Here is a 23,659-nt window from a genome sequence, read left to right as displayed (position 1 = left end):
TGCCGTCCCACCATGTGGCCTGGCTGTCAGCCACTGCCCATGAGCTGGTAAGTTCAAAACACAGGAGCTTTTCTCGTTGTTCAATTTTTTCCCTACTATGTATCAACCTAAACATTAAAACTACCCTATGACTGAAAGACAAAATAATCCTGAGCCTGATGTAGGCTGTAATCTTGGATGATGTTGGAGAAACACTCTAATGGAGAGGACAATGCCCGGAAGAATTCCATTAAAAGGTGGTAACAGTTAGAAAATACTTTTACACACTTCTAAAAAACAGTATGACACAATTAATAATAGCACGTCGTACATAGTCTTCTATAACCTTGATTTTAAAAACACAGAAGTGACTAACATAATATAATAAAAAATCATTAAAAAAAAATAAAAAAAAAATAAAAACACAGAAGTGAAAAGCTCGGTGAGCTGACCTGCATGCAGCGATGGAACAGTTCTCCTGTACTAAAAGCTGGACTTTTAAAAAACTGGACTTGTAAGGCCTAATATAACGATTTCAATCAGCAGTGGCTTCCCTTTCAAGCCGGACCCCTAATTAGTCTTCGAATTCCTCTCTTTCCTGCAGGACCTTCCGGTTTTGCAAAACTTTGCTTCTGTGCATGCTGCTTTCGGCTACTTCTTCATAAGAGGGGGTCTGCTGTCAGCTCATCCCGTTGTCTCTGTCGATCTTTCCAATGCCACCCATTTGTAGGGGCCTTTCTACAATGTCTAGCAGAGGGCTCCTGCAGCTGGAATGCGGCATCCGTTCTCTTTACTGCGTGTGTATCCAGGCGCTGAAGAAATAAAAACTATGGATTCCAAATCGTGTCCTTCACGGGAATGTTTATACAGTGTGTGTAGTGTGCTGAATCCTTGGGCATCCTCCTTGGCAAATCTTTTAGTTCTGTGTTTGTTGGGTTGTCCGAAATTGTAATTTCATTTTTCATATCTATTTCTAATTGCACAGAGTTGAGCTTCTGTTACTTAATTTTTCCAAAGCCTGAAAAGCCTCTCGAGGAGTAGGAAATGCTACTCCTTGTAGTGTTGATGCTTCGCGTCCACACCCACGTCAGTTTGTACCTCGTTAACTTCAATCTGCCGTGACTCTTCCTCAGCTGGAGTCAGCGGGGCAGGAGAAGATGTGACAGCACGTGTTTTCATGTCCATGTAATGACGCATCTTCCTTTACTGTCCAAACACTTCATCTTCAACGTGCCGCCTCCGAACTCCTTTTTCACAGTCGCTCTCGTTGCTGCACACAGCATTATTTGACGAACACGAGAGTGTTCCGGAGACCAGACAACGACTATGCATTCCTATCCCTGGGCATTCTGAGAGTCTAACCTGAGTACTATCCAGCTCGGTTGTCTGCCCTCCAGGAGGGGTAAACCAAGGGAATCGCAGTCCTTACCCAGCATCTGAAGGCTGACTACAGGATCCAGTCCTAAGGTTCTCATTTTCAATAGAGACTTGTAGAGGTCGGAATTTCCATTGCTTGCTCTGGCAAAGGCATCTTTAACACCCTCACTGCATGGACACGGGTCTGGGGGGACAGGCCGGCGGCCGCGGGCTCCCGGCTCCGGCGCTGAGTCTGTGCAGAGACGTTGTGGCCTGAGTGGCCTGAGTGGCAGTTGTGTCATCCAGGTGCCGGGAGCAGCAGAGACAGCAGCTCTGACCAAGGGCCAGGCGTCCAGCATCAGAGGCGTCAGTGCCATCTGCACCCTCCACTGGAAACGTCCCCAGTTTGTTGTTCAGGGAGACACTGCTTTGGGCAATAGGCCCGGTGTCCTCCTGCACTTGTAAGTAAAACCCTTCCTTCTCCTATTCTTCGGCTTGCCTTTGTCTGTTGCCTTGAACCCACCAAGAGGGGAGCCCAGTTTGGAGTAACACGACTGCCAACCTGACAACCTCACCTGGCATTTCTTTTTTTTTTTTTTTTAATATTTTATGTATTTATTTGAGAGAGAGCACAGGGAGGGGAGCGCAGGCAGAGGGAGAGGGAGAAGCAGACTCCCCATGGAGCAGGGAGCTGGATGCGGGCTCCATCCCAGGACCCCGGGGTCATGATGCTGGGATCAGGACCTGAGTCGCAGGCAGACGCTTCGCTGACTGAGCCACCAGGCGTCTCCAGCTCGATGTGTGACAGACGTGGTGAGAGCACACAGCCTTTTCATGTCGCTGATCTTAGGAGGAAAACAAGCAGTCGTTCACCAGTAAGATTTTATCTTAAGGGGTTTCATAAATGCCTTTTATCAGATTGAGGAAATTCCCTCTGTTAATAGTCTGTTGAGTTTTTATCATGAAGGGTGTCCGATTTTGTCAAATGATTCTTGTGCATCTGTTGAGATAAGCACGTGGCTGTTGTTTTCTAGAATATTAATATGGTGCTTTACATTGATTGGTATGGATGTTGAACCAACTGTGCATTCCCGGAATAAACTTCATCAGGCTTGCATTGAACTCTTTATATGTTGCTAGATTTGATTTGCTACAATTTATTGAAATCTTTTGTGTGTGTATCTACATTCATAAGAGATATTGGGCTGTAGTTTCCTTGTCTTGTGATATCTTTGTCTGATTTTGGTATCTGAATAATCCTAGCCTCGTAGAGTGAGTGGGATTCCCTCCTCTCCTTTTTGGAAGGGTTTGTATAGAATCGTTATTAATTCTTTCAGCATTTGGTATAATTCACAGGGGAAGCCATTTGGAACTGGGCTTATGTGGAATAGTTGTTGACAATTGACTATCTTCTACCTCGTTGTGGGTGTATGTAGATGGTCTATTTCTTCTTCAGTCAGCTTTAGTCGTTCTTGACTTTCTGTGTTTTTGTGTATTTTATGCAAGTAAGTTAATTTTTTGGCATATAATTGTTCATCATAATCTCATAGTTCTCTTTATTTTGTGTGGTCAGTCCTAACATCTCCTCTGTCATTGCTGATCTCAGTAATTTGGGTCATTTCTCTCTCTTTCTTTTTAGTGAGTTTAGTTGAAGATTCGTCTGTTTGGTTCATCTTTCGAAGGATCACATTTGATTTAATTTTCTACATTGTTATTTTTATTCTCTTTATTTCTTTAACTTCCACTCTAATCTTTACTTTTTCCTTCCTTTTGCTTGCTTTTGGTTTCGTTTGCTCCTCTTTCTTCTTCGACTTAATGTGGGAGTTTAGCTGATGGACTGGAGGTGTTGCTTTTCCATGTGGGCATTGACAGCTGTGTATTTCCCTCTCAGCACTGCTTTAGCAGGACCCCCTCGGTTTTGGTGTGCTCTGTCTTCATTCCTATAGATCTCAATGTATTTCTTGATTTCCATTTTGATATCTTTGACCCTTTGATTATGTAGAAGTGTGTTGTTTAATTCTGCATAGTTGGGAGTTCCCTGAATTTATTCCAGTTATTGATTTATTGATTTCTGGTGTCATGCGACTGTGAGAAGAGAACATATTTGTATTATTTTTGCCCCTTTAAATTCACTGAGTTTTTTTTTTTTATGGCCTCGCATATGACTTATCCTCAAGAAAGCTCCACTTGCATTTGAAATGGATGTATATTCTGTTCATGGCTGGAATGTTCTATAATTGTCAGGCTTACACTGTTGTTTTATAGTATGATTTAAGTCTTTATCTTTATTGATCTCTGCATAGTTGTTCTATCCATTATTGAAAGTGATATATTGAAGTTTAAGTATTATTGTCATATTGTCTATTTCTCTGTCAATTTCTGTCAGTTTTGCTTACATATATTTGGGTGTTCAGTTATTAGGTGAATATATGTTTAGAATCGTTTCATCTTTCTGATGACTTGACCATTTTATCATTCTAAAATGATCAAGTTTATCTTACTAGCATTTTTAATAATAATTTTCTATTATGTTATGTTAGTCACCATGCAGTACATCCTTAGTTTTTGATGTAGTGTTCCATGATTCATTATTTGCGTATAACACCCAGTGCTCCATGCAATATATGCCCTCCTTACTACCCATCAACGGCCTATCCCAGTTTCCCACCCCCTCCCCTCTGAAGCCCTCAGTTTGTTTCCCAGACTCCGTAGTCTCTAGTGGTTCATTCCCCCTTCTGTTTACCCCCGCTTCGTTCTTCCCTTCCTTCTCCTATTGATCTCTCTGCTATTTCTTATGTTCCATAAATCAGTGAAACCATATGATAATTGTCTTTCTCTGCTGGACTTATTTCACTTAGCATAATCTCCTCCAGTCCCGTCCATGTTGCTGCAAATGTGGAGTAATCGTTCTTTCTGACAGCTGAGTAATATTCCATTGTATATATGGACCACATCTTCTTTATCCATTCATCCATTGAAGGGCATCTTGGCTCCTTCCACAATTTAGCTATTGTGGACAATGCTGCTATAAACATTGGGGTGCATATGGCCCTTCTCTTCACTACGCCTGTATCTTTGGGGTAAATACCCAGTAGTGCAATTGCTGGGTCATAGGGTAACTCTATTTTTAACTTTTTAAGGGACCTCCACATTGTTTTCCAAAGTGGCTGTACCAACTTGCACTCCCACCAACAGTGTAAGAGGGATCCGCTTTCTCCACATCCTCTCCAACATTTGTTGTGTCTTGTCTTGTCAGTTTTCACCATTCTAACTGGCGTAAGGTGGTATCTCAATGTGGTTTTGATTTGAATTTCCCTGATGGCTAATGATTTTGAGCATTTTTTCATGTGTGTGTTAGCCATTTGTATGTCTTCATTGGAAAAGTGTCTGTTCATATCTTCTGCCCATTTTTTGATTTGATTATTTGTTTCTCGTGTATTGAGTTTGAGAAGTTCTTTGTAGATCTTGGATACCAGTCTTTTATCTGTAGTGTCATTTGCAAATATCTTCTCCCATTCCGTGGGCTGCCTCTTAGTTTTTTTGACTGTTTCCTTGGCTGTACAAAAGTTTTTTATCTTGATGAAGTCCCAGAAGTTCATTTTTTCTTTTGTTTCTCTTGCCTTTGGAGATGTGTCATGAAAAAAGTTGCTGTGGCCGATGTCGTAGAGGTTGCTGCCTATGTTCTCCTCTAGGATTTTGATGGATTCCTGTCTCACATCGAGGTCTTTTGTCCATTTGGAGTTTATCTTTGTGTGTGGTGTGAGAGAGTGGTCAAGTTTCATTCTTTTGCATATAGCGAACGTGATAACCACTACACTACAGCATTTTTAACAAACTCTTACTAGCATTTTTAAAGTCCCTCTTGGCCAATGAGTGTATCCACTCCAGCTTTCGTATGGTTGTTTGCCTGAGATAACTTTTCCATCCCTCTGATTTCAGTCTATCTGTAATTGATATCAAGTGCGTCTGCTGCAGACAGCACAGGTGGATCTTGTTTTGTGTTCAGTCTAACAATCTGCACTTCGACGGACTTGTTTGAGCCACTTACTTGTAATGTTAATATTGACACTGTTGGGTTTATGACGCCATTTTACTTTTTGCTTTTTGTTTTCCATGCCTCACCCATTTCTCTCTCTCTCTTTTTTAAAGATTTTATTTATTTAAGAGAGATGGGGAGAGAGAGAGAAAGAGAGAGCGCAAAGCAGGGGAGCAGCAGAGGGATGGGGGAGGGAGAAGCAGGCTCCCCTCTGAGCAGGGAGCCAGATGCAGGGCTTCATCCCAGGACCCTGAGACCGTGACCTGAACAGAAGGCAGACGCTTAACTGCTGAGCCATCCAGGCGCCGCTCCACTCATTCCTCTTTTACTGATAACTTCTTATTCAGTGAATAAACTGAAGTATTTTCATTATTTAATTAATAATCATTCTATTTTGTAGTTATTTTCTTAAGAGTTGCTTTTGCCATTTTTCCTACCTTTTAAATTTTGTGATTTTTTCTTTATTCCATAATATATATTCAAGTAACGTATGTTTATATATTTATATCCTATCCTGGTCATGTTGTATGTTATCTTATGATTCCAATATGAAGTTTCATGAGCTTTTTACTACTCACTCTCTCTAAAGTTGCTTAATCACAGTCTTTTTTCCCATTTAAACTTTGCATTTCTTGCTAAGAGTTGCTTTTTTTCTCTGTGCAATTATGTGTGTAAATTTTTTGACATGTAGGTTAAATAGAGAATCTCTAGACAAATTTGTTTCTTTACAATTTTTGGGTCATCACCAATTCAGGACAATTATAAACTAATGATATGAGTTATTTTGGCCCAATGGCCGATGGTAAAGGAAATTGGACTACAAATCACAGACGGGTTAGTCCGTGTCTGCAAATTTTTGAAATAGTTGTTTGCTCAGTTTTCCCGACTCAAAGACAAACGTCCTTGGAATGTCCTTGTACTTGAAGATAGAACAGATTTGATTAGTGTCACCCTGTTCTGAGGATATGAATCTTAGGTTCCCAGGTGTTCAGGGAGGGGATGTTTCTCAGCTCCTCACATGTCGAAGCTCTGGGCATTACCTCCTCTCTGTGAAGCTCATGAGTCTGAGGAGCCAAGAACGGTTTTCTAGATCTGAAAAATACTCTAAGGATCAGAACAACTATTCTGTCTGGCTTATGGCCCATATTCAAATTTTGGGCTAATTGATTATTCTCTTGTTTGTTCTACGATACTTTTGGATGATTTTATGTTTTTTCTACCATTTTTAGTTGTTTGGGAGAAGAGGCAGTCTTATTTTTTTAAATTTTATTTAAATTCAATTAGCCAACATATACACCATTAGTCCATCATTAGTTTCATCTGGAGAGTTCAATAATCCATCAGTTGCGTGTAACACCCAGTGCTCATCACCGGACGTGGAGAGGACGCAGCCGTAAACCTCAGTCTACTGTGTTACTGGACATGGAATCCTCATTAACTATGTTTCATTTCTGCTGTTTATTAGGCACCAGAGTAAGTGCTAGAGTGTAAGTCACCTAAACCAATGGTGATTTGTGTCTTCTGTGAGCCAGCGCTGCTCTGTGAACTGTTACTCAGCCCACAAAAAGATACACAGAGAAATTGAAAGTGAGCATAAGCCAGAAAGCTCTCCCTTCTCCTGTCTGAGGCTGGTCGTCGCCCAGACAAACTGAGCATGTATATATCACATCACTAGATCTGCTAAAACACTGAGATTATCAGCTGTTGGGGACCAGAGATGGAGTTGCACAGTGTCTACACTGGAATGGGTTTTCAGACTTTCATGGAGGCCTATACATAAAGCCTGATAAAATTATGGCTACTCGCCCCAGAAATACGTGCGTGTACAGAGAAACATAAAATGTCAGTGTATGTATGCGGATGATCTGAAGTGATACAGATCTGGGTTTTTATTTTTTTTAATTTTCTTTTAAATATTTTATTTATTTATTCGACAGAGATAGAGACAGCCAGTGAGAGAGGGAACACAGGCAGAGGGAGTGGGAGAGGAAGAAACAGGCTTCCAGCAGAGGAGCCTGACGTGAGGCTCGATCCCGGAACGCCGGAATCACGCTCTGAGCTGAAGGCAGACGCTTAACAACTGAGCCACCCAGGCGCCCCAGATCTGGGTTTTTAATCCCAGGAAGAGACAAAGGCTGGGAGGAGACATGCTGAGTGATCACTTCATCAGCCAACAATGCGACTCCACTCATGTGTGAGTAGGAAGTGGAGTGGACAAACCTGGACCCGTAACAACCACCAAGGGAATAAGTTGAAAGAGGCCATTTCTGAGTCACTCCTTCATCCAAGCAGACTTGAGTGCCTGCAGTGCCCAGATCCAGTTCTAGTCTCAGATCACGGCTCCAAATATGGAAATTTGTCATTCTTTTCCATTCCTGACCCCCAGTGTCCATTCCTAGAACTTGTACCTCTCTTCCCACGTACAGGAAGTCCACACATCCACATGTCTTGATGGAGACAGAGACATCTCCATCCATAGACAGGAGAACTCACTTTGCCAAACAGTCTCGCAGTTGGACATGACAGGAAGCATCAACAGTCACGTGACCATGTGCCACACTGACTCAGGACAGGTGACAGACACACTGGGACAGGTCCGTGCACTGGGCAGGGGTGGTCTGAGCGGTGTCACAGTAGCGTCATGCAGCTCTCAGGGGCAGCAGTGATCGCAGTCCTACCTCAGGGTTCAGCGTCCTGCCTCAGGGGAGTCAGCGGCGCGCACAGGGGCGGAACCCAGTAGCAGGCGCAGACTGTATACAGGCCTCCATCTCGGGTCAGCGTGGATTCTGTTCCTGGCTGTGTAGCCTCAAGCCTGTTTTGTGATTTTCCTTGAAACAAAACAAGGCCCCACATACTCTCCCTCTTCCCTAAGTCTGTGACTGTAGGAACATATCACAAGGAGTCAGAAACCCATGTAGGAGGAGTTTCCAAGAGCAAGATTTCAGACATTTCCCCAGCTTTATAGAGATGTGATTGACATACACCATTGTGTAAGCTTGGGGGTACAACCGGCTGATCGATACATTTCTACACTGCAACAGGGTAACAACCATAGCTTAGCTGACCCCTGCATCATGTCACACAGTTACCATTTCCTTCCGTGCGGTGCAGACATTCAAGATCTACACTCTCAGTAACTCAAGAGATTTTAGGTTGAGCTGAAAACTTCCTCAGTCCGCCACCTGGCTGTGCCCAGGGAGAGAAAATGTGTGTCTCTCAGCATGTCTTACAGTTTTCTTCCTACAGAAAACCATTTAAAGATTTTATTTATTTGAGAGAAAGAGAAAGAGAGAGAGTAAGAGAGAGAGAGAGAGAGAGAGAAAGAGAGAGCATGCTTGAGAGGGGCAGGGAGGGGTAGAGGGAGAGGGAGGACATTTCAAGCAGACTGTGCACTGGGGGCAGAGCCTGAGTCGGGACTTGATCTCATGACACTGTGATCATGACCTGGGCTGAAACCAAGAGTGGGACACCCTGGGGCCCCCAAATACCAATAAATGTGTCTGTAAGAACCCTTCCCTCAATGAGGGTTCTCCTCAATGACTTCAGTGCTTCCCTGTCTGGAGGAGCCCAGGATTGTCTATGGCTTTGTTACCAAACACTCAGGTCTCTCCCCAGACCTACCATCTTAGAATGTAGGCCGTGGGCCCAGGAGTCACTTGTGTAACAAGCCCTACAGGAGGGGCTGACACACGGCCATGTGGGGATCCTGCTCTCTGTGCCTGAGACTCCGTGTGGGACCTGAGACCAGCAGCAGCACCAGCCTCCTTATCAACCCAGACTCTCAGGCTCTGCTCCAGCCTGTCTAGATCTTCACAATCCAGGAAATTCCTGTGTGCACTGAAGGCTGGGCCTCCCTGGTCTACGTGCCTTCTAGACGCAGAACCAGACTGTGCGGTACGCTCTGGTGTGCGCTCTGATCAGCGTGCTTAGCCCTGAGGAGTCCAGGGTTCGCTCCTGTTCCTTTCCCTTCTATGGTCCTCACCCCCTTGGTGACCTCATCTCTGCTGAAGGCTCTAAACATCATGTATATGGTGTCACCTCCCAAATCTATGTCTCCCACCCAGATATGTCTCCTACCCTGCAGTCTGTATCCAACTGCCAACCTCACTGCATTTCCAGTAGACATCGCAGACTCCACGTGCCTAACCCAGATGCCTGTGATGCTGCTTCCCCCAGTGTCCCACTTCCGGAGTCTTCCCTGTTTCGACAGAAGGCACCTCACATTTCTACCTGCAGTCTGAAATCCTGGATGCCCTCCTGGATTCCTCCTTCTCACCACCCAGAATGAATCCTTTAGCAAATGCTGCAAAGTCCATCTGTAAATATCTCCAGCAGCCAATCACTTCCTCTATCTTCCCTCCTCACACCCCAGACGGACAGCCCACGCCCCCTCCTGGGACACTGCACTGGTTTCCTGCAGTTTCCCTGCTGGTCGCTCTCCCTGCACCTCTCGATTCTGCACAGCGGCGAACAGGTGCTGCTACAGAAAATCAATCCCATCGATCTGTCCATTCGTGTAACTCCACGCCTCACTCGGAGAAAACTCAAAAGCCTTCTCATATCCTCAGGCCTCCCTGACATGTCTGACATCGGGCCTCACCTCAGCTGCTCTCTGCTCCAGCCACAGTGGCCCCCGCACCCTTCCCTGAACACAGGACACGCTCCTGCCCTAGGGCGTGTGCACTGGAGCTTCCCCGCCTGCAAAGAGCTCCCCCCAGACCTCCTCTTACACAATTCCTTCGTGTCCTTCAAACCTCTCAGAGGTCACCTTCTCAGTGAGCCTCCCCTCATCCCTGGAGTAAAGCAGCCATCGTCCCCGTCCCGGCACAGGTGCCCTGGGTCACCTTCCTCACAGCTCCTGCCAACTTCCAATTTAAACACGTCCCTTCTTTGCTGCGCTGACACAATACACAGGTCACCTCGGAATGACACTGGTTTGCACATTGCGTGTGCACCTGTATGCAGACTTTTTGCAATAACTGCTGTCCACGCATTTTCTCTTCTTTGTGATTTCTTACTGAGTTTTGCAGCTTCATTCATTGTAAGAACATGGTAGATACTTCATACAACATACACATGTGTTAAGCGACTGTTCGTGTTACCAGTACGGCTTCCAGTCACCAGTAGGCTGTTAGCTGTTATGTTTTGAGGGGGTCAAAAGCTATCCTTGGATTTCTGACGGCACGAGGGGTCACTGCCCCAATCCCCACTTTGTTTGAGGGTCAAGTGGAGTCTGCCCCTCACGGCTGAACATACTCTCCACAACCAGCACATTTTCCCTCTTCCTCGTCTCACTGAGGTGTCCCAGGTGTAAACATGGTGTGTTCTGCGTGTGCACACGACCACTATCAGCTGAAGGAACGAGCAGCTAGAGGACCCCCTCTTCTAGACGTGCCTCAGGCACAGCTGTTCTGTGGCAGCTCCAGCCCCCCGTGTGCCCCCCTCGCCACCCCTGTTGCCTCTCTCCTCGCACAGGGCTGCCCTCCCCTCCCTCTCTGCTCAGCCCTCCCCACATCATGTCTCGTGCACAGCGCAGCACACGGAGTTCTCTCTTCAGAAACACTGTACGTAGGCTTTCTGGGTCCTTGTCTCCAACCACATAGGAATCGACCTCAGACTCTGCTTCATAAATCCATGAACCTGGATCAGAGCAGCACTGGGATCACTGGACTAAGGGCGGGGAGAGAGCACAGAGCAGCAGGGAACGCAGAAACTAACTGACGTTTAATAAGGACGAGAACCTGTCAGATTCCTCCTCTCTCTCTACCTCCAGAATCTAAAGGATAATCTAGAAAACACCTCTAGAGGGAGGGGAACACATGGATGAATCTGGAAGTTCATCTCTCCATACCACAGAGACTCCTGTGTGCAGGGGCGGACCCAGGCCTGTGGGATGTAGCCCAATGGACACCTGCTCTGTAACCGACCGGTCACCCAGGGGAGAAGGATAAGAACTCGTACACAGAGCAAGACAGGTCTGATGCTGTAGAGAAACAATGGGAAAAAGAACAACAACCCAAAATGGAGGCTATGACCTGATCCAGGCCTGAGATGAGGCTGACGCAGTCACAGGAAGCTGTTACTGCACAAGGTCCTGGTGACAGGTGACGTCCAAGTCACTGTGATCACAGGGCCTAGTGAGACAAGCTTCCACAGCAGAGGCAGGGACACAGAGCAGAGAGATGACCCAGCTGAGGGGTGATCACGTCACCCCCAGATGTACTGAGCCACGACTGGGCACAGACCCCGTCCCTGCTCAGCTCCTCACTGCCTTCTCCTGCCCCACCCGCAACACACTCAGCACAGCAAACACGGGGATACTGGAAGGTTCTCAGTGCTTCCATTTATTTTGTGTCTCAACTTTACAAGTCTCCTCTTTTATTATTTCATCGGCCCCACATACCAACAATTAGGAAACAAAAATATTTATCTGGATTTCATTTTCAATAGAGAAATAAGTCAGTGCTCAGCCCAACATGAAATAAAGACAGGCATGGAGACGGTCCAGCCCTGCCTCTGCTGGAACAGAGGGGCACATCAGAGAAGAGAATGCAGATCAGCATAGGGAGGGATCACAGGGGGCAGGGCAGGCAAATCTCCTCATGTTCTAACATTATGCTCACAGCAACACAGCCACATTCTGACACCTTTTTCAGAAAGAGAACTCAGGGGTTGTTGATGTCACCAAGTGGGAGTCTGAACATATCTTGCATCACTCAGTCTCCCTGAGGCAGCTGGTCTCACACTGTGAAAAAAAATCATGTACACATTTAGGTCAGTCACAGAAGTGCAGACATTCTCAGGAGCCCCACTCGTGCTCAGTGTCCCTAGTGCCCTAACCCTTCCCCCCCTTCAGGGTCTCCAGGGTCTCACCTTTAGGAACCGTAAGAGACACATCAGAGCCCTGGGCACTGTCATCGCCTAGGGGAGAACAGACAGGACGTGGTCAGAGCCCACAGGAGAGGAGAGTAAAGGAGGAGCTATGGGGTGGGTAAGCTCCCCATGTGGTCTTGTCTACACTACCCCAGGGTCTCAGGGATTATCCCCTCCATACTTACGTGCAGCGTGAGAGTAACTCGGTCCTTTTCCTCCTGTGGGAAGAAAATATCATGTCAGAGGCTTGGGACAGCGCTGGGCCATGAGATCCTAGGGGAAGCTCCTAGTCCCTGCCCTAAGCAAGTTTGCAGAATTGTGACTGGGGACCAGGACAGGATCAGGAAACAGGAAGAAAGAGGTGTGGGGTCACTGGGCCACCTGACTTGCTGGAGGTCTGTCCTCAGCAGGGACCTTCCTCTCCGTCCTGTGTCCTGTGACTGCTGGGAATCAGGTCCCCATCACCAGAATTACCAGGATGAAAATGTGTCGTTCATTTTCACAAGTGTTTGCTACACACGGAGTGTTAGTGATCAGCTCCAGAGTGTGCAAGGCCATGTGTGAGGACGGTACTTCCCAGTAACAAGGCAGTACAATCTCTACCTAGGAAACCCGCCAGAGGGACAAGAAAACTCAGATCCCCCCGCTCTGTTTCCTACCTGAGCGCTTCCTCCTCCAGATCACAGCTCCAATCGCCACAGTGACTGTAAGGAGAACCAGACCAGCGATGATCCACGTGATGGGGACGGTGATGGTGGGCTGAGGAGGCGGCTCTGGAAACGGAACGCAAGGTGAGGGGCCCAGAGCTCTGGCAAGAGTCCCAACCCTGCTGAAATTCTCCAGAAGGCCTTCTGCTTTCCCTGAGAAGAGGCTCTACTCCAATCCCCTCCTTACCCCATCTCAGTGTGAGGGGCTCGGGCAGCCCCTCATGCTGCACATGGCACGTGTATCTCTGCTCCTCTCCAGAAGGCACCACCACAGCCGCCCACTTTTGGAAGGTCCCATCTCCTGCAGGCCTGGTCTCCACAAGCTCTGTGTCCTGGGTCAGGTCCTCCCCATCGTGGTGCCAGGTCAGGGTGATCTCCGCAGGGTAGAAGCCCAGGGCCCAGCACCTCAGGGTGACTCTTTGGTCAGATATGGGATGGCGGGTCACATGTGTGTCGGGGGTTTCTGAAGAAGAATCAGAAAATCCACACTTTGGTTTACCTTTATGGGTCACTGAAATGGCATTCATGTGACCATCCTGACGTGGACAGGGCCCTTGGTTCGGATGGAATAAGCACAAAACTCAGTCACCAACCTAGCCTTTGGGATCTCCTAATGCTGGAAAATTCTAGAATCAGGGATCGACCCCAGGATAGGAGGCTGCAGGTCTAAGAGGGAGAGCACGCTCAGGGTCCTGACTGGGGTGGAAGGTGAAGGAGTCAGAAAACCCAGAGTCAGAACTGCAGTTATGTTCTCCTTGGAGAACAAGGCCTTGAGAGGGAAAGTCATGGTTCCCAAGGAGGCTGCCAGGGTCAAAGGGAACCGCTGATGGGTTGTTTCAGGGATGGTCTCTACCTGCCTCCCGGGAGAGGCTGAATTCCTCAACTGCCCTTTAGAGAAAAGCGGCCTCTGGGTGAGTCCCTCTCTCGTAGGAACAGGAACACCCAGGAGGTTCACAGTCCCCACCCGCGGGAGGGGCGGTGTTGTGACACTGAGTCCATTTTCCCTTCCTGGTGGGCAGCCAGCCCCAGGGGAGGGGAGATCGGGAGGCCCGCGGCCCCTGGTACCTGCGCGCTGCAGCGTCTCCTTCCCGTTCTCCAGGTACCTGCGGAGCCACTCCACGCACGTGCCCTCCAGGTAGTTCCTGTCGTGCTCTGCCGCACCGGCCGCCTCCCACTTGCGCCGGGTGATCTGCGCCGCCGTGTCCGCCGCGGTCCAGGAGCGCAGGTCCTCGTTCAGGGCGATGTAATCCGCGCCGTCGTAGGCGAACTGCTCATAACCGCGGAGGAGGCGCCCGTCGGGCCCCACGTCGCAGCCATACATGCTCTGGACGGTGTGAGAGCCTGGCCCCGCCCGACAGGAGGCGATTAAGTCCAAACAGAAAGTAAAACCGCCCAAAAGTTCCCGCGGGTTCGTCGCGGGTCGGGGGTCGGGCCGGGGGTTCCTCAGACTCGGGGTGTCGCTCGGACTCGGACACTCGGGGCACCCGGCCCGTCGGTGGGGTGGGGGTCGTGACCGGGACCCGGGCCGCGTCGCTCACCGGCCTCGCTCTGGTTGTAGTAGCCGCGCAGGGTCTGCAGGTCCACTCGGAAAGTCTGTGCGGTGTCCTTATAGATCCGCGTGTTCCGGTCCCAATACTCGGGCCCCTCCTGCTCCACCCACGGCGCCCGCGGCTCCTCCCTCGGATTCTCCGCGTCGCTGTCGAACCGCACGAACTGCGTGTCGTCCACGTAGCCGACGGAGATGAAGCGGGGCTCCCCGCGGCCGGGCCGGGACACCGCGGTGTAGAAATACCTCAGGGAGTGCGAGCCTGCGGGCGCGGAGGGGCTGAGACCCCGCCCGACCCTCCTCCCGCCGCGGGGCCCGGGGGCGCCGGTGGAGGCGGCTGGGAGGGCAGGGGGAGGGGCACCGAGTCGGGGAGAGCAGGGCGGAGGCGGGGAGGGACGGGGGAGCACAGGCCGGGGCGCGGCCGGGGGCGGCTGGGGGTCTGGGACTGCGGAGAGGCGCCTTCCCCGGGGGTCCCGCGTCCCCGCCCGGCGGTCCCCTCGCTCCAGCCCCGCAGAGGCCCTTTCCTCCCGCCGCCGAACTCACCCGCCCAGGTCTCGGTCACGGCCAGGGCCCCCGACAGCAGCAGGACGAGGGTTCGGGTCATCACGACCTGCATCTTCAGGGTCTGGGGAGACTCTGAGTTGCCACTGGGCCCCTGGCCGGTGCGGAGACTTTATAACCCGAAACCGGGGAGCTGCTGATTGGCTTCCCCAGAAACCCGACACCAATGCGAGTGCGAAGTGGGGCCGCGTCAGGAGTCTCCAGGCAGGAGGACCTGACACAGGTTGTGAGAGGGAGAAGTGAAACCCAATAGATGGGGACTCCCCAACATTTGCCTCCCCGCCCCAGACACCGCCCTGGGTCTGAGACCCTGAGAGGCAGGTCCAAGGACCTGGGACTTTGCCCCGACCCCTCCCCTACCGCACAGCGTGCTCTTTGTCGCACTGTCTTCCTGAGTCGTGGCCCAGGAGCTGGGTGAGTCACTGATTCTCAAACTTGGTCTCAGGGTATCTATACAGTCTCGCAGATACCGAGGATCCCAAGGATAATTTTGTGTCTGTGGGTTCTATCTCTCAGTATTTACCATAGTAGGAATAAAACAGGTTTAAAAATTCATTAGTTCATGTAGAATCATATTCATAACCCATGGCATGAAAAGAGAAATATTGTTTTTATGAAAAATAACTATTTCCGAAATAAACAGCACAGGGAGAAGAGTGATTTTGTTTCATTTTACATTTTGGCAAGTCTCTTTCTTGTCTGTCTCCTTAGAAGACCCCTGGATGTTCAGGTTTGCTTCTGCATTTACTGTGTTGTTTTGGTCGAAGTGTATGAAAAAATTTGCAACCTTGCAGAGACATGAGAGAATAGTATGTTTCACAACCTTCTCAGATAGTTGTGAATATTCATCTTAGGTGCTATATTCAGACTACAGAAGCTGTGCTTTCTCTAAGGTTATTGGCAAAGTGGAACCTGAAACAGTATCACTGTGTCCTTCTCTGTTACGTTAAAATCCATAGGCCCATCTTGCACACTGAATGGGTCTTGTACTAATGCGTGACTTTCTAAAAAGTAATATGTTGTTTCACTAAGTGATATACATGTTCCAGTGTTGATTAGACTGGAATTGAATTATTACCTCAGACCCCAACAGAAAAGTTTGTCAGTAGTAAGAAGCTGTCAAGTTTATTGGTGGATCACAAGTTCTCCAAAACTCTGATTTTCTCTTGAGAGCTGACATTTGATCAAGGCAACAAGTCCTCTCAGCTGTCATATGTGAGTTGATTTTCATGAAAGGGTAGGTTCCTGTTCATTTTCCAGAAACTGTCTGCCAAATCTCGTAGTCTAAATAAGCCAAGTTTCTGTGTCATTCATTCCTTCAGGTAAAAATAGCATTGTGTTAAAAAAAAAAAAGGCCAGTTAATTTCACACACATTATTTTCTTTGGGGCTTATGCATGTAGCAGAAGTGCTGTACATCACATGACATCACATGTGACATGCTTAAATGTGGATTTGAGAATAATTAATAATGATTTTAATGCTTTGATAAGGATGTTTTAAGGTGGGACTAGTTCTGTTTTGTCCTGTTTTTATTTTTGAGGCATTTTATTTGCACAAAGGTAAAACATCCCTAGAAAAAGAATCTCAGGATTTTCCCTCGTGTGTGTTTTCATCTTGCTTCTTCATGGTCCATGATATCAGCTGAGGTTGTCAGGACAATGAAACCAAATGGGAGGGATGCGAGCAGATTCTTCTGCCATTTTTCTAGATCTTTGAGTTGTACATCAAATCTGGGGCTGCTCACTCCACGGGTGTTTAACCTGCCCCTGGGGTTCCCGACAATGTTTTGTGATCAGCAGTGACTTCACACCCGCCAATGTAACCGAGCTTCGTCCTCAGAGTTAGAAACGGGACGATGACTTTGGAGCATGGCCTAATAAGACCTGCCTTTTGCCTCTCAGGCATTGTTCCTGCTCTTGAGAGCATCTCCCAAGATATTCATGTGACCATATGGTGGCTTGGAAAGATGGTGGAAAGCGTGTTTTTGTTTTCTATGGGAGTAAGTAGTGGTGAAGAATAATAGCTATTGCAGTTTGCACCCATCACCTCCATTCTTGCTCAGTTTTAACTCCGTTGAGAATGTCAACATGGTGAAAAGGCAAATAATGTCCCCGTAATGTTATGAAAATAGATTTAACCTCATGGATTCTGTGAGAGGGCCTCAGGGACGATGGGTGTTCCACGGACCACACTTTGAGAACGGCTGCTCTGAATCACCCTGGGAGAGTCTCCCATCTGGTCCTGCCCTGGCGCCCTCTTCACTCAGCAGAATCCCCTTCCTGAGCTGCACCTGCTGTCTCTGAAAACTCAGCTCTGACTCTAGCCCCTGAGTGAGTCTAGAGGAGAACTCACCTGGAAATGTGATGGCAGAGAGGGTCCCCAGTCTGGGAAGGGAGATGGAGGGACAGGGATTTCCCTTTTGTAATTGGGAACAGTTTGTGCTGACGGCACCAGACCCATGCATAAGCGACTTTGATGTTGGGCACTCAAGTTGGATCTATGACTTGTTGCAGTGAGAGAGGACACGCCACTTTGGGGGCCGGGGGGCATCTTAATATGAAGGTGTTGGAACCTATAAGGGCATGGGCTTTGGATGGGTGCTTTGGAGAAGATCTGTGGAGCTGGGGCGCACTCCCAACTGCGTGTTGTCAGGACGTGTGGTGATTCCATGGTTGAATCCCCTCTCTAGGCGGGGCCAGACCAGAGCGAGGGTAGAGCAGTCACGGTAAAGAAGCAGCGACACTCACACCGGCTGACACAGGAGATGTGTGTTGTGCTGTGGGTTGCACGGTGCCTTGTTTTGTCTGTACTGACACAGAGTGATGTCATCGTTTCCGAGTGTCCTTGTCTGATGCTGATGTTCTGTGAGATGCCTGGCTCTTGTCCCACAGGAGAACAACATGGCCGAGGGGTGGGCATTAGCCAGCTTCTGACCACACTGAGCTCAGCTGTCAGTGTCAGACCAGCTCCCGATGTTAGGGGCTTGTTGTTTGTTCTCTGTTAAATTCCATATTTAAAAAAAGCTGCAACCAATTAAAAACAGAATTATAGAATTGGTGTTTCCCTTTCCCTGGGGTAAATACCCAAGCGTGGAGTTGTTGGATTATATGGCGAATCACTGTGTTGTACACCTGAAAGGAGAGTGACAATGTGTGCCAAATGCACTCAAACAATAAAGAAAAATAAAGAAGAAAAGAAAGTCAAGCAGAGGAAGACAATCATCATATGGTTTCACTCATTTATGGAACGTAAGAAATAGCAGGAAGATCGGTAGGAGAAGGAAGGGAAGAATGAAGGGGGGGTAAACAGAAGGGGGAATGAACCATGAGAGACTATGGAGTCTGGGAAACAAACTGCGGGCTTCAGAGGGGAGGGGGATGGGGGATTGGGATAGGCCGGTGATGGGTAGTAAGGAGGGCACATATTGCATGGAGCACTGGGTGTTATACGCAAATAATGAATCATGGAACATTATATCAAAAACTAATGATTTGCTGTATGGTGACTAACATAATAAAAATTATTATTTAAAAAAAGAAAATTAAAAATATTAGAAAGGAATTTGGAGCAGAGGAAATGAAATGTCAAACAAATGTATTTGTAATAAGTAAACAAACAAATATGAGAATATGGAAGAAGTATTGGGAATAAAACTTAGGATCTATGAACTTAGAAAAGTAAGGGATGAGAGTGTCTGTCAGAGGGTTGGGAAAACACACCGTCATAAGGGTTGATGGGAGTGAACACTGGGATACAATTTTTTTTTTAAAGATTTTATTTATTTTTATTTGACAGAGATAGAGACAGCCAGCGAGAGAGGGAACACAAGCAGGGGGAGCGGGAGAGGAAGAAGCAGGCTCCTAGCGGAGGAGCCTGATGTGGGGCTCGATCCCATAACACCGGGATCACGCCCTGAGCCGAAGGCAGTCGCCCAACCGCTGTGCCACCCAGGCGCCCTGGGATACAATTTTTAAAGAGCGCTTTAGAAAAATGTCTCCACAAATGAAATGTGCTTATATTGTGACACAGACATTTTCTCGGAGGAGTTTATCCAATGAAGATATCACACATGTTCTCAAGGATGTTTCTTGGCGTGTGGTTTATAAAAACAAAGAACAGAAGTTATCTGAGCAATATAATCAATATGACGATGGTAAGTCTAAATAGTAGAACACTTAACATGTCTCAGGGTTTATCACCATGATATTACACAGAGGGTCAAAGGTAATCATGAAAGCAAACCCATGAGGCACCCCATAGGGGATCCCTTTGTACAGACAGGAAAAGGAAGACTGAGAGAAGAGAAGGAGGTGATGGAACCAGGATTCAACCAGGTTTGGTCTAAGAGGCCTTGTTGACTTATCTATCATTGTTCCCTGTCCATCCCTGGGTATGACCGTGCACTCCATCTAAGTGAGCTTTTGAAATGTTCCAGAATGTTCTACAATGGGAGGCTTCGAGGCACAGAGCCTAGGAGGACATTAGGGTGCAATGTGACTCTCCTGCTCAAATCAGACTGAAGTCCATCATCCAGTGGACATCTCGAGGCCTCCAGGAGCTCAGGATCAGCTGGACCCCGGAGACACAACACAGAGCCAGGGTGATATCCTGGTGACGAGTCACTGCCAGGGTCATGTGGGAGATGGACATGGAGCAGAAATGACAGAGGGAAACGTAAATGACTCCTGAGATGAATGCTCTGTGGAGAAAGGTCCTGACATCATGAGAGCAGAGACCAGGAGGCCTATCAGGTCCCCTACCCCTAGTACCAGTCATGTCTACAGGACGCAATAGGTGTGTGGATATGAAACACAACTACACACGTGCTGTACAATCATAGAACAGGAAGGAGCTCTGGGAAATTAATAATGTGACCATAGACATGAATAATTTAGTGGATACACTGGATGATTACAGTTGTCCTTCCCCGAAGTCATACAATCAGGAGGGTGAGGGCAGCAGGAGAGAAGACCTGCTTGTTTCTTTTCTTTTCCCTTTCCTTTCCTTTCCTTTCCTTTCCTTTCCTTTCCTTTCCTTTCCTTTCCTTTCCTTTCCTTTCCTTTCCTTTCCTTCTTTTCTCTTTTCTTTTATCTTCTTTCATATTTTATTTTCTCTTCTTTCCTATTTTTTTTCTTTTCTCTTTTCTCTTGTCTTCTCTTGTCTTGTAAGATTTCATTTATTTATTTGACAGAGAGAGAGAGAGCGCACAAGCATGGGGAGCAGCAGGGAGAGGGAGAAGCAGGCTCCCCACTGAGCAGGTAGCCCGACTCAGCGCTCAGTCCCAGGACCCTGAGATCTTGACCTGAGTCGAAGGCAGCCACTTAACCGACTGAGCCACTAGGTGCCCCAGAGAGAGGGTAGAAGAGAAGAGCCCCTGAAATCTCCAAGAGGCAACCGCACAGGCCTGGTGGCTGGAATACATGAGGCAAGGACCCCAAATCCCGAGGACAACTCCGTCCAGCACAGAGTCTCTGTCTCGTCACTGCGTGGCTCAGGGCGAGGGCAGCCTAAAGTCTCCTAAGATGCTCGAGTTTCTGGTCTACTTTCCATGTCCCCTTCCGCAGGACACCAGTAGGCAAAGTGGGAAAATGACGGAGAAAACCAAACAAGGGGAGCACATGGGATCCGGCCACAGGGAACCAGGAGGAGAGAGGCCAAGGGCCCCCAGGAGGAGCAGCAGGGGGTCTGGGTGTCAGCCCTGTCCCAATGGGGCAGGACTGAGGGCTGTGGGCCATCTTAGGGGATCCTGTGGGGGAAGGATGGGTTCTGTCTCGAAGAGGCACAGGGGCTTCTGCCTGGGGCCCTGGTAGAGGTCTCTGGTCTTCCCCTGAGGGTCGTCACACAGGGGTGAGCTCCGTCATTGGTCGGGGAAACTGTACTTACGTTCAGTCATTTTTCCACACTGACACTATGAACAGTTCAAACATTCCAGAAAGAAGGGGAAAGCAGAGAGAGGGGAGGTGATTAGGGGGTTTCCCCTCCTCCAGAGCAAGACCCCCTTATGCTGGGAGGCAGGTAATCAAGGGACTGAGAGGAGGGGGAGCAAGGCCCGCGCACCCTGAAAGGCCAGCCCTGGTTTCTGATTCTGGTTTCCAGATTCCCACTCCCTGGGCTACAGTTTCACAGCCGCCTGCCATCCACCCCTGTCTCACAGCCTCTACCACCTGGAAACCTTCTCTACTTGTGAAGACAGTGGAACCCCTGCTCCACAAAGAGCAGCCCCAGGGACTCTGACATGGAGGGCCCAGCAGCCTGAGCCACGGAGATGCGTTCCTGGAGCTCGGAGGCAGCAGGTGGGATGGAGGCTGGACTCTGCAGTGGTACACAGAGATCAGCCAGGAGTCAGGGCCCAGGCTTCTGCCTTGCATTTCCCCCAGGACCCCAATGTGTCCCCTCCCCTCTTCCCAGGGCTGCAAGACCCAGGCGTCGGAACACCATGCCCAAGATGGCCAAGGGGGGAGGCTCCTGTGCAGGGCCAGACCCCACCTTTTGGAACCTGGAGGGTGGCCTCCCTCCCCTGCCTGGAGAGCCCAGGACCCTGGCGTGCTGCCTCTTCTACCCCTTGCTGCCCCTGAGACACAGGGACCTGCTGTCTGCATCCCTCAGGCCTGGTTCCCGCCCCTGCAAACTGGGAAACGACAAACTCTGCTTCTGTTGCATCTACGGATCCCACATTCTCATTCTGTATGTGGTCGTGCGGGGAAGAGAAAGCTGCCGTCCCTGTGATTGCTTCTCCAAGTGATGAGGACCCATGGCTTTGACGTGTGTGACTGATATCCAAATATTTGGGGATTTTCCAGAGATCTGCATGTGATGGATTTCTAATCGTGGTCGCACAGTACAGGCTATAATTTCACTGCCTTTACATTTATTGAGATGTGTTTTAGGGCCGGTTCCTGGTCTGTTTGGGCTCACGGTATGGTTATTGTCCTCTAATCCTTATTTGCTCTATTGATGAGAGAGGAGTGTTGATCTCTAAATATATTTAATTGGTCTGTTTCTTTACAGTTCTGTTTTATTTGCTTCTCTCCAATCTCTGTTCTCTGTGATTTTTGGATTGGGTAATTTCTATGGATTTAGACTCAACCTCGTTCATTCTTTATTCTGCCTTCCCAGGCCTTCAGTGGAGTTTACCTATTGAACTTTTATTACATTTTTCCCTTTCCGTTCCAGAATTTCTATGTGGTCTTCTTTGTGCATTCCACTTCTTCATTCAGATTTCCTCTCTGTTCACCATTTAGTAACAAGATTTTCTTACGTTCCTTCAACCCATATTTATTCCGTTCTTTGAACATAGTTCCCGAAGCCGCGTGGGAGCCGTCGGTGCTGATTCCCGCTTCTGGGCGCACTGGGAATACCTTTCTGTTCATTCTCAGGATGTGTCTCTCAAATGTGTTTCTTTGCATGTCTGGCCATATGTCCTTTCAAAGTGGACCTCAGTTTTCTGTTTTAGCAAATCTGGAATACATTTTATTTTTTTGATGACTGCTTGTTCCCTAGAAGTGTGTCACTTGCATGGACCCCACTATGACCTGAGCCCCTGCAGAGCTGACGGCTGTTGTCTGAGGCCTGTCTCAGCTGCTTGAGTGAGCGGCCCTCCATCCGGGTGACTTAGTGGTCAATCAGGGATATGCAGTTTGTACTCAGATCTCGGAGCTCATCTTCTCCGTGGTTGCCTTGTTCCTGGGATTTCCCCTAAACTTCCAATTGCCCTGCCAGCCACCAAGTCTGACCTTTGATACGTTCATCCGGTATGATCTCATTTTCTTAAGTAAGCTCTAAGCCGATTGTGGGGCTCGAACTTATAGCCCGGAGACCAAGAGTCTCATGCACTACGGACTGAGCCAGCCAGGCGCCCCTCAGCCAGGACAAGTGTGTCTTTAACGCTAGACCTCCCTCTGGTTCTTCTGCTTTTTCGGCCGTGTCTCCTGAGCATCCCCCAGCCATGCAGACAGTACTGGTCGTCCGGGGACGTTGACCGAGCTTGTATTCAGATTTTGGATCTCAACCGTCTCCTGCTCCCTCACTTTCAATTTTCCCTGTTGAATGTCCAGCTCCTTGGCACTGTGACTGCTGTCATCTGCCCCTTTGAGCCACTGGGGCTGCAGTTACGCTGGGGAAGGGGAGGGACCCACAGGGAAGAAGGCTACGAGCTTGGTCTTCTCGCCCAGTATAGTGGTAGTTATTCAAGACTAAAGTTCTCTCGTATTTCTGCCTGCCTTCGTTTACTTTTCCATGACTTCAAATATTTATTAAATTAGTTAGTTTTAAGTAGGCATCATGCCCAGTGTGAAGCCAAACCTGGGGTTTGAACTCATGACCCTGAGATCAAGACATGAGCTGAGATTGAGAGTCGGACACTTAACTGACTGAGCCATCCAGACATCCCTCAAATATTTATTTTGAATCTTTTCCTCCAGTTTTCATAATTGTCTTCTGGGGAAGAACTGACTCAACCCCTTCCTGCTGCCATTACCGGAAGTCTCACCTGAGACAGGATTTGGGGTGAAGAGGTCATAGCCCGTGATGTGATCTTGGGAGTCCAGTGAGGGTTCAGGCACCTGGGATTCTGGATTCAGATTTCTCCAACTGAAATACA

At 48.3% G+C, this 23,659-nt stretch overlaps 1 protein-coding gene, 1 long non-coding RNA gene and 1 pseudogene across 5 annotated transcripts; 1 reads left to right on the top strand and 2 right to left on the bottom strand.

Annotated features, from left to right (window-relative positions):
- Positions 1–514: 514 nt before the first annotated feature.
- LOC123791063 (twinfilin-1 pseudogene) lies at positions 515–1,712 on the bottom strand (annotated as a pseudogene).
- Positions 1,713–11,689: 9,977 nt separating this feature from the next.
- LOC123791025 (DLA class I histocompatibility antigen, A9/A9 alpha chain-like) lies at positions 11,690–15,200 on the bottom strand. Its single transcript, XM_045795709.2, has 8 exons — positions 15,041–15,200; positions 14,490–14,759; positions 14,017–14,292; positions 13,139–13,414; positions 12,904–13,017; positions 12,430–12,462; positions 12,245–12,292; positions 11,690–12,116 (listed from the first exon to the last, which is right to left on the bottom strand). The coding sequence occupies exons 1-8, from the start codon at positions 15,111–15,113 to the stop codon at positions 12,112–12,114; spliced, it is 1,095 nt and encodes a 364-aa protein (XP_045651665.2). The 5' UTR covers positions 15,114–15,200; the 3' UTR covers positions 11,690–12,111.
- Positions 15,201–15,301: 101 nt separating this feature from the next.
- On the top strand, positions 15,302–22,065 carry LOC123791028 (uncharacterized). Of its 4 annotated transcripts, none has more exons than XR_006779265.2 (3): positions 15,302–15,472; positions 21,157–21,353; positions 21,469–22,065. It is a non-coding gene; the product is annotated as an uncharacterized LOC123791028 (long non-coding RNA). The 4 variants fall into 4 exon arrangements; XR_015722547.1 differs by adding an exon at positions 18,856–19,213 and having other exon boundaries at positions 21,157–22,065; XR_015722546.1 differs by adding an exon at positions 18,856–19,734 and having other exon boundaries at positions 21,157–22,065.
- The last annotated feature ends 1,594 nt before the right edge of the window (positions 22,066–23,659 follow it).

The sequence above is a fragment of the Ursus americanus genome, chromosome 32 (genome assembly GCF_024610735.1).
Source record: "Ursus americanus isolate L20-20 chromosome 32, mUrsAme1.1.p, whole genome shotgun sequence".
Taxonomy (NCBI): domain Eukaryota; kingdom Metazoa; phylum Chordata; class Mammalia; order Carnivora; family Ursidae; genus Ursus; species Ursus americanus.
The sequence above is the reverse complement of the archived record's forward strand: the minus strand, read 5'-3'. Positions and strand labels throughout refer to the sequence as shown.

Bases quoted from the DNA above. Each gene is read 5' to 3' on its own strand.
- LOC123791025 (XM_045795709.2), bottom strand. From the start codon at position 15,113: ATGCAGGTCGTGATGACCCGAACCCTCGTCCTGCTGCTGTCGGGGGCC. The intron at 14,293-14,489 runs GTGAGCGACGCG...GGGCGGGGCCAG, and splicing joins CTACAACCAGAGCGAGGCCG to GCTCTCACACCGTCCAGAGC. The intron at 13,415-14,016 runs GTACCAGGGGCC...ATTCTTCTTCAG, and splicing joins GGAGACGCTGCAGCGCGCAG to AAACCCCCGACACACATGTG.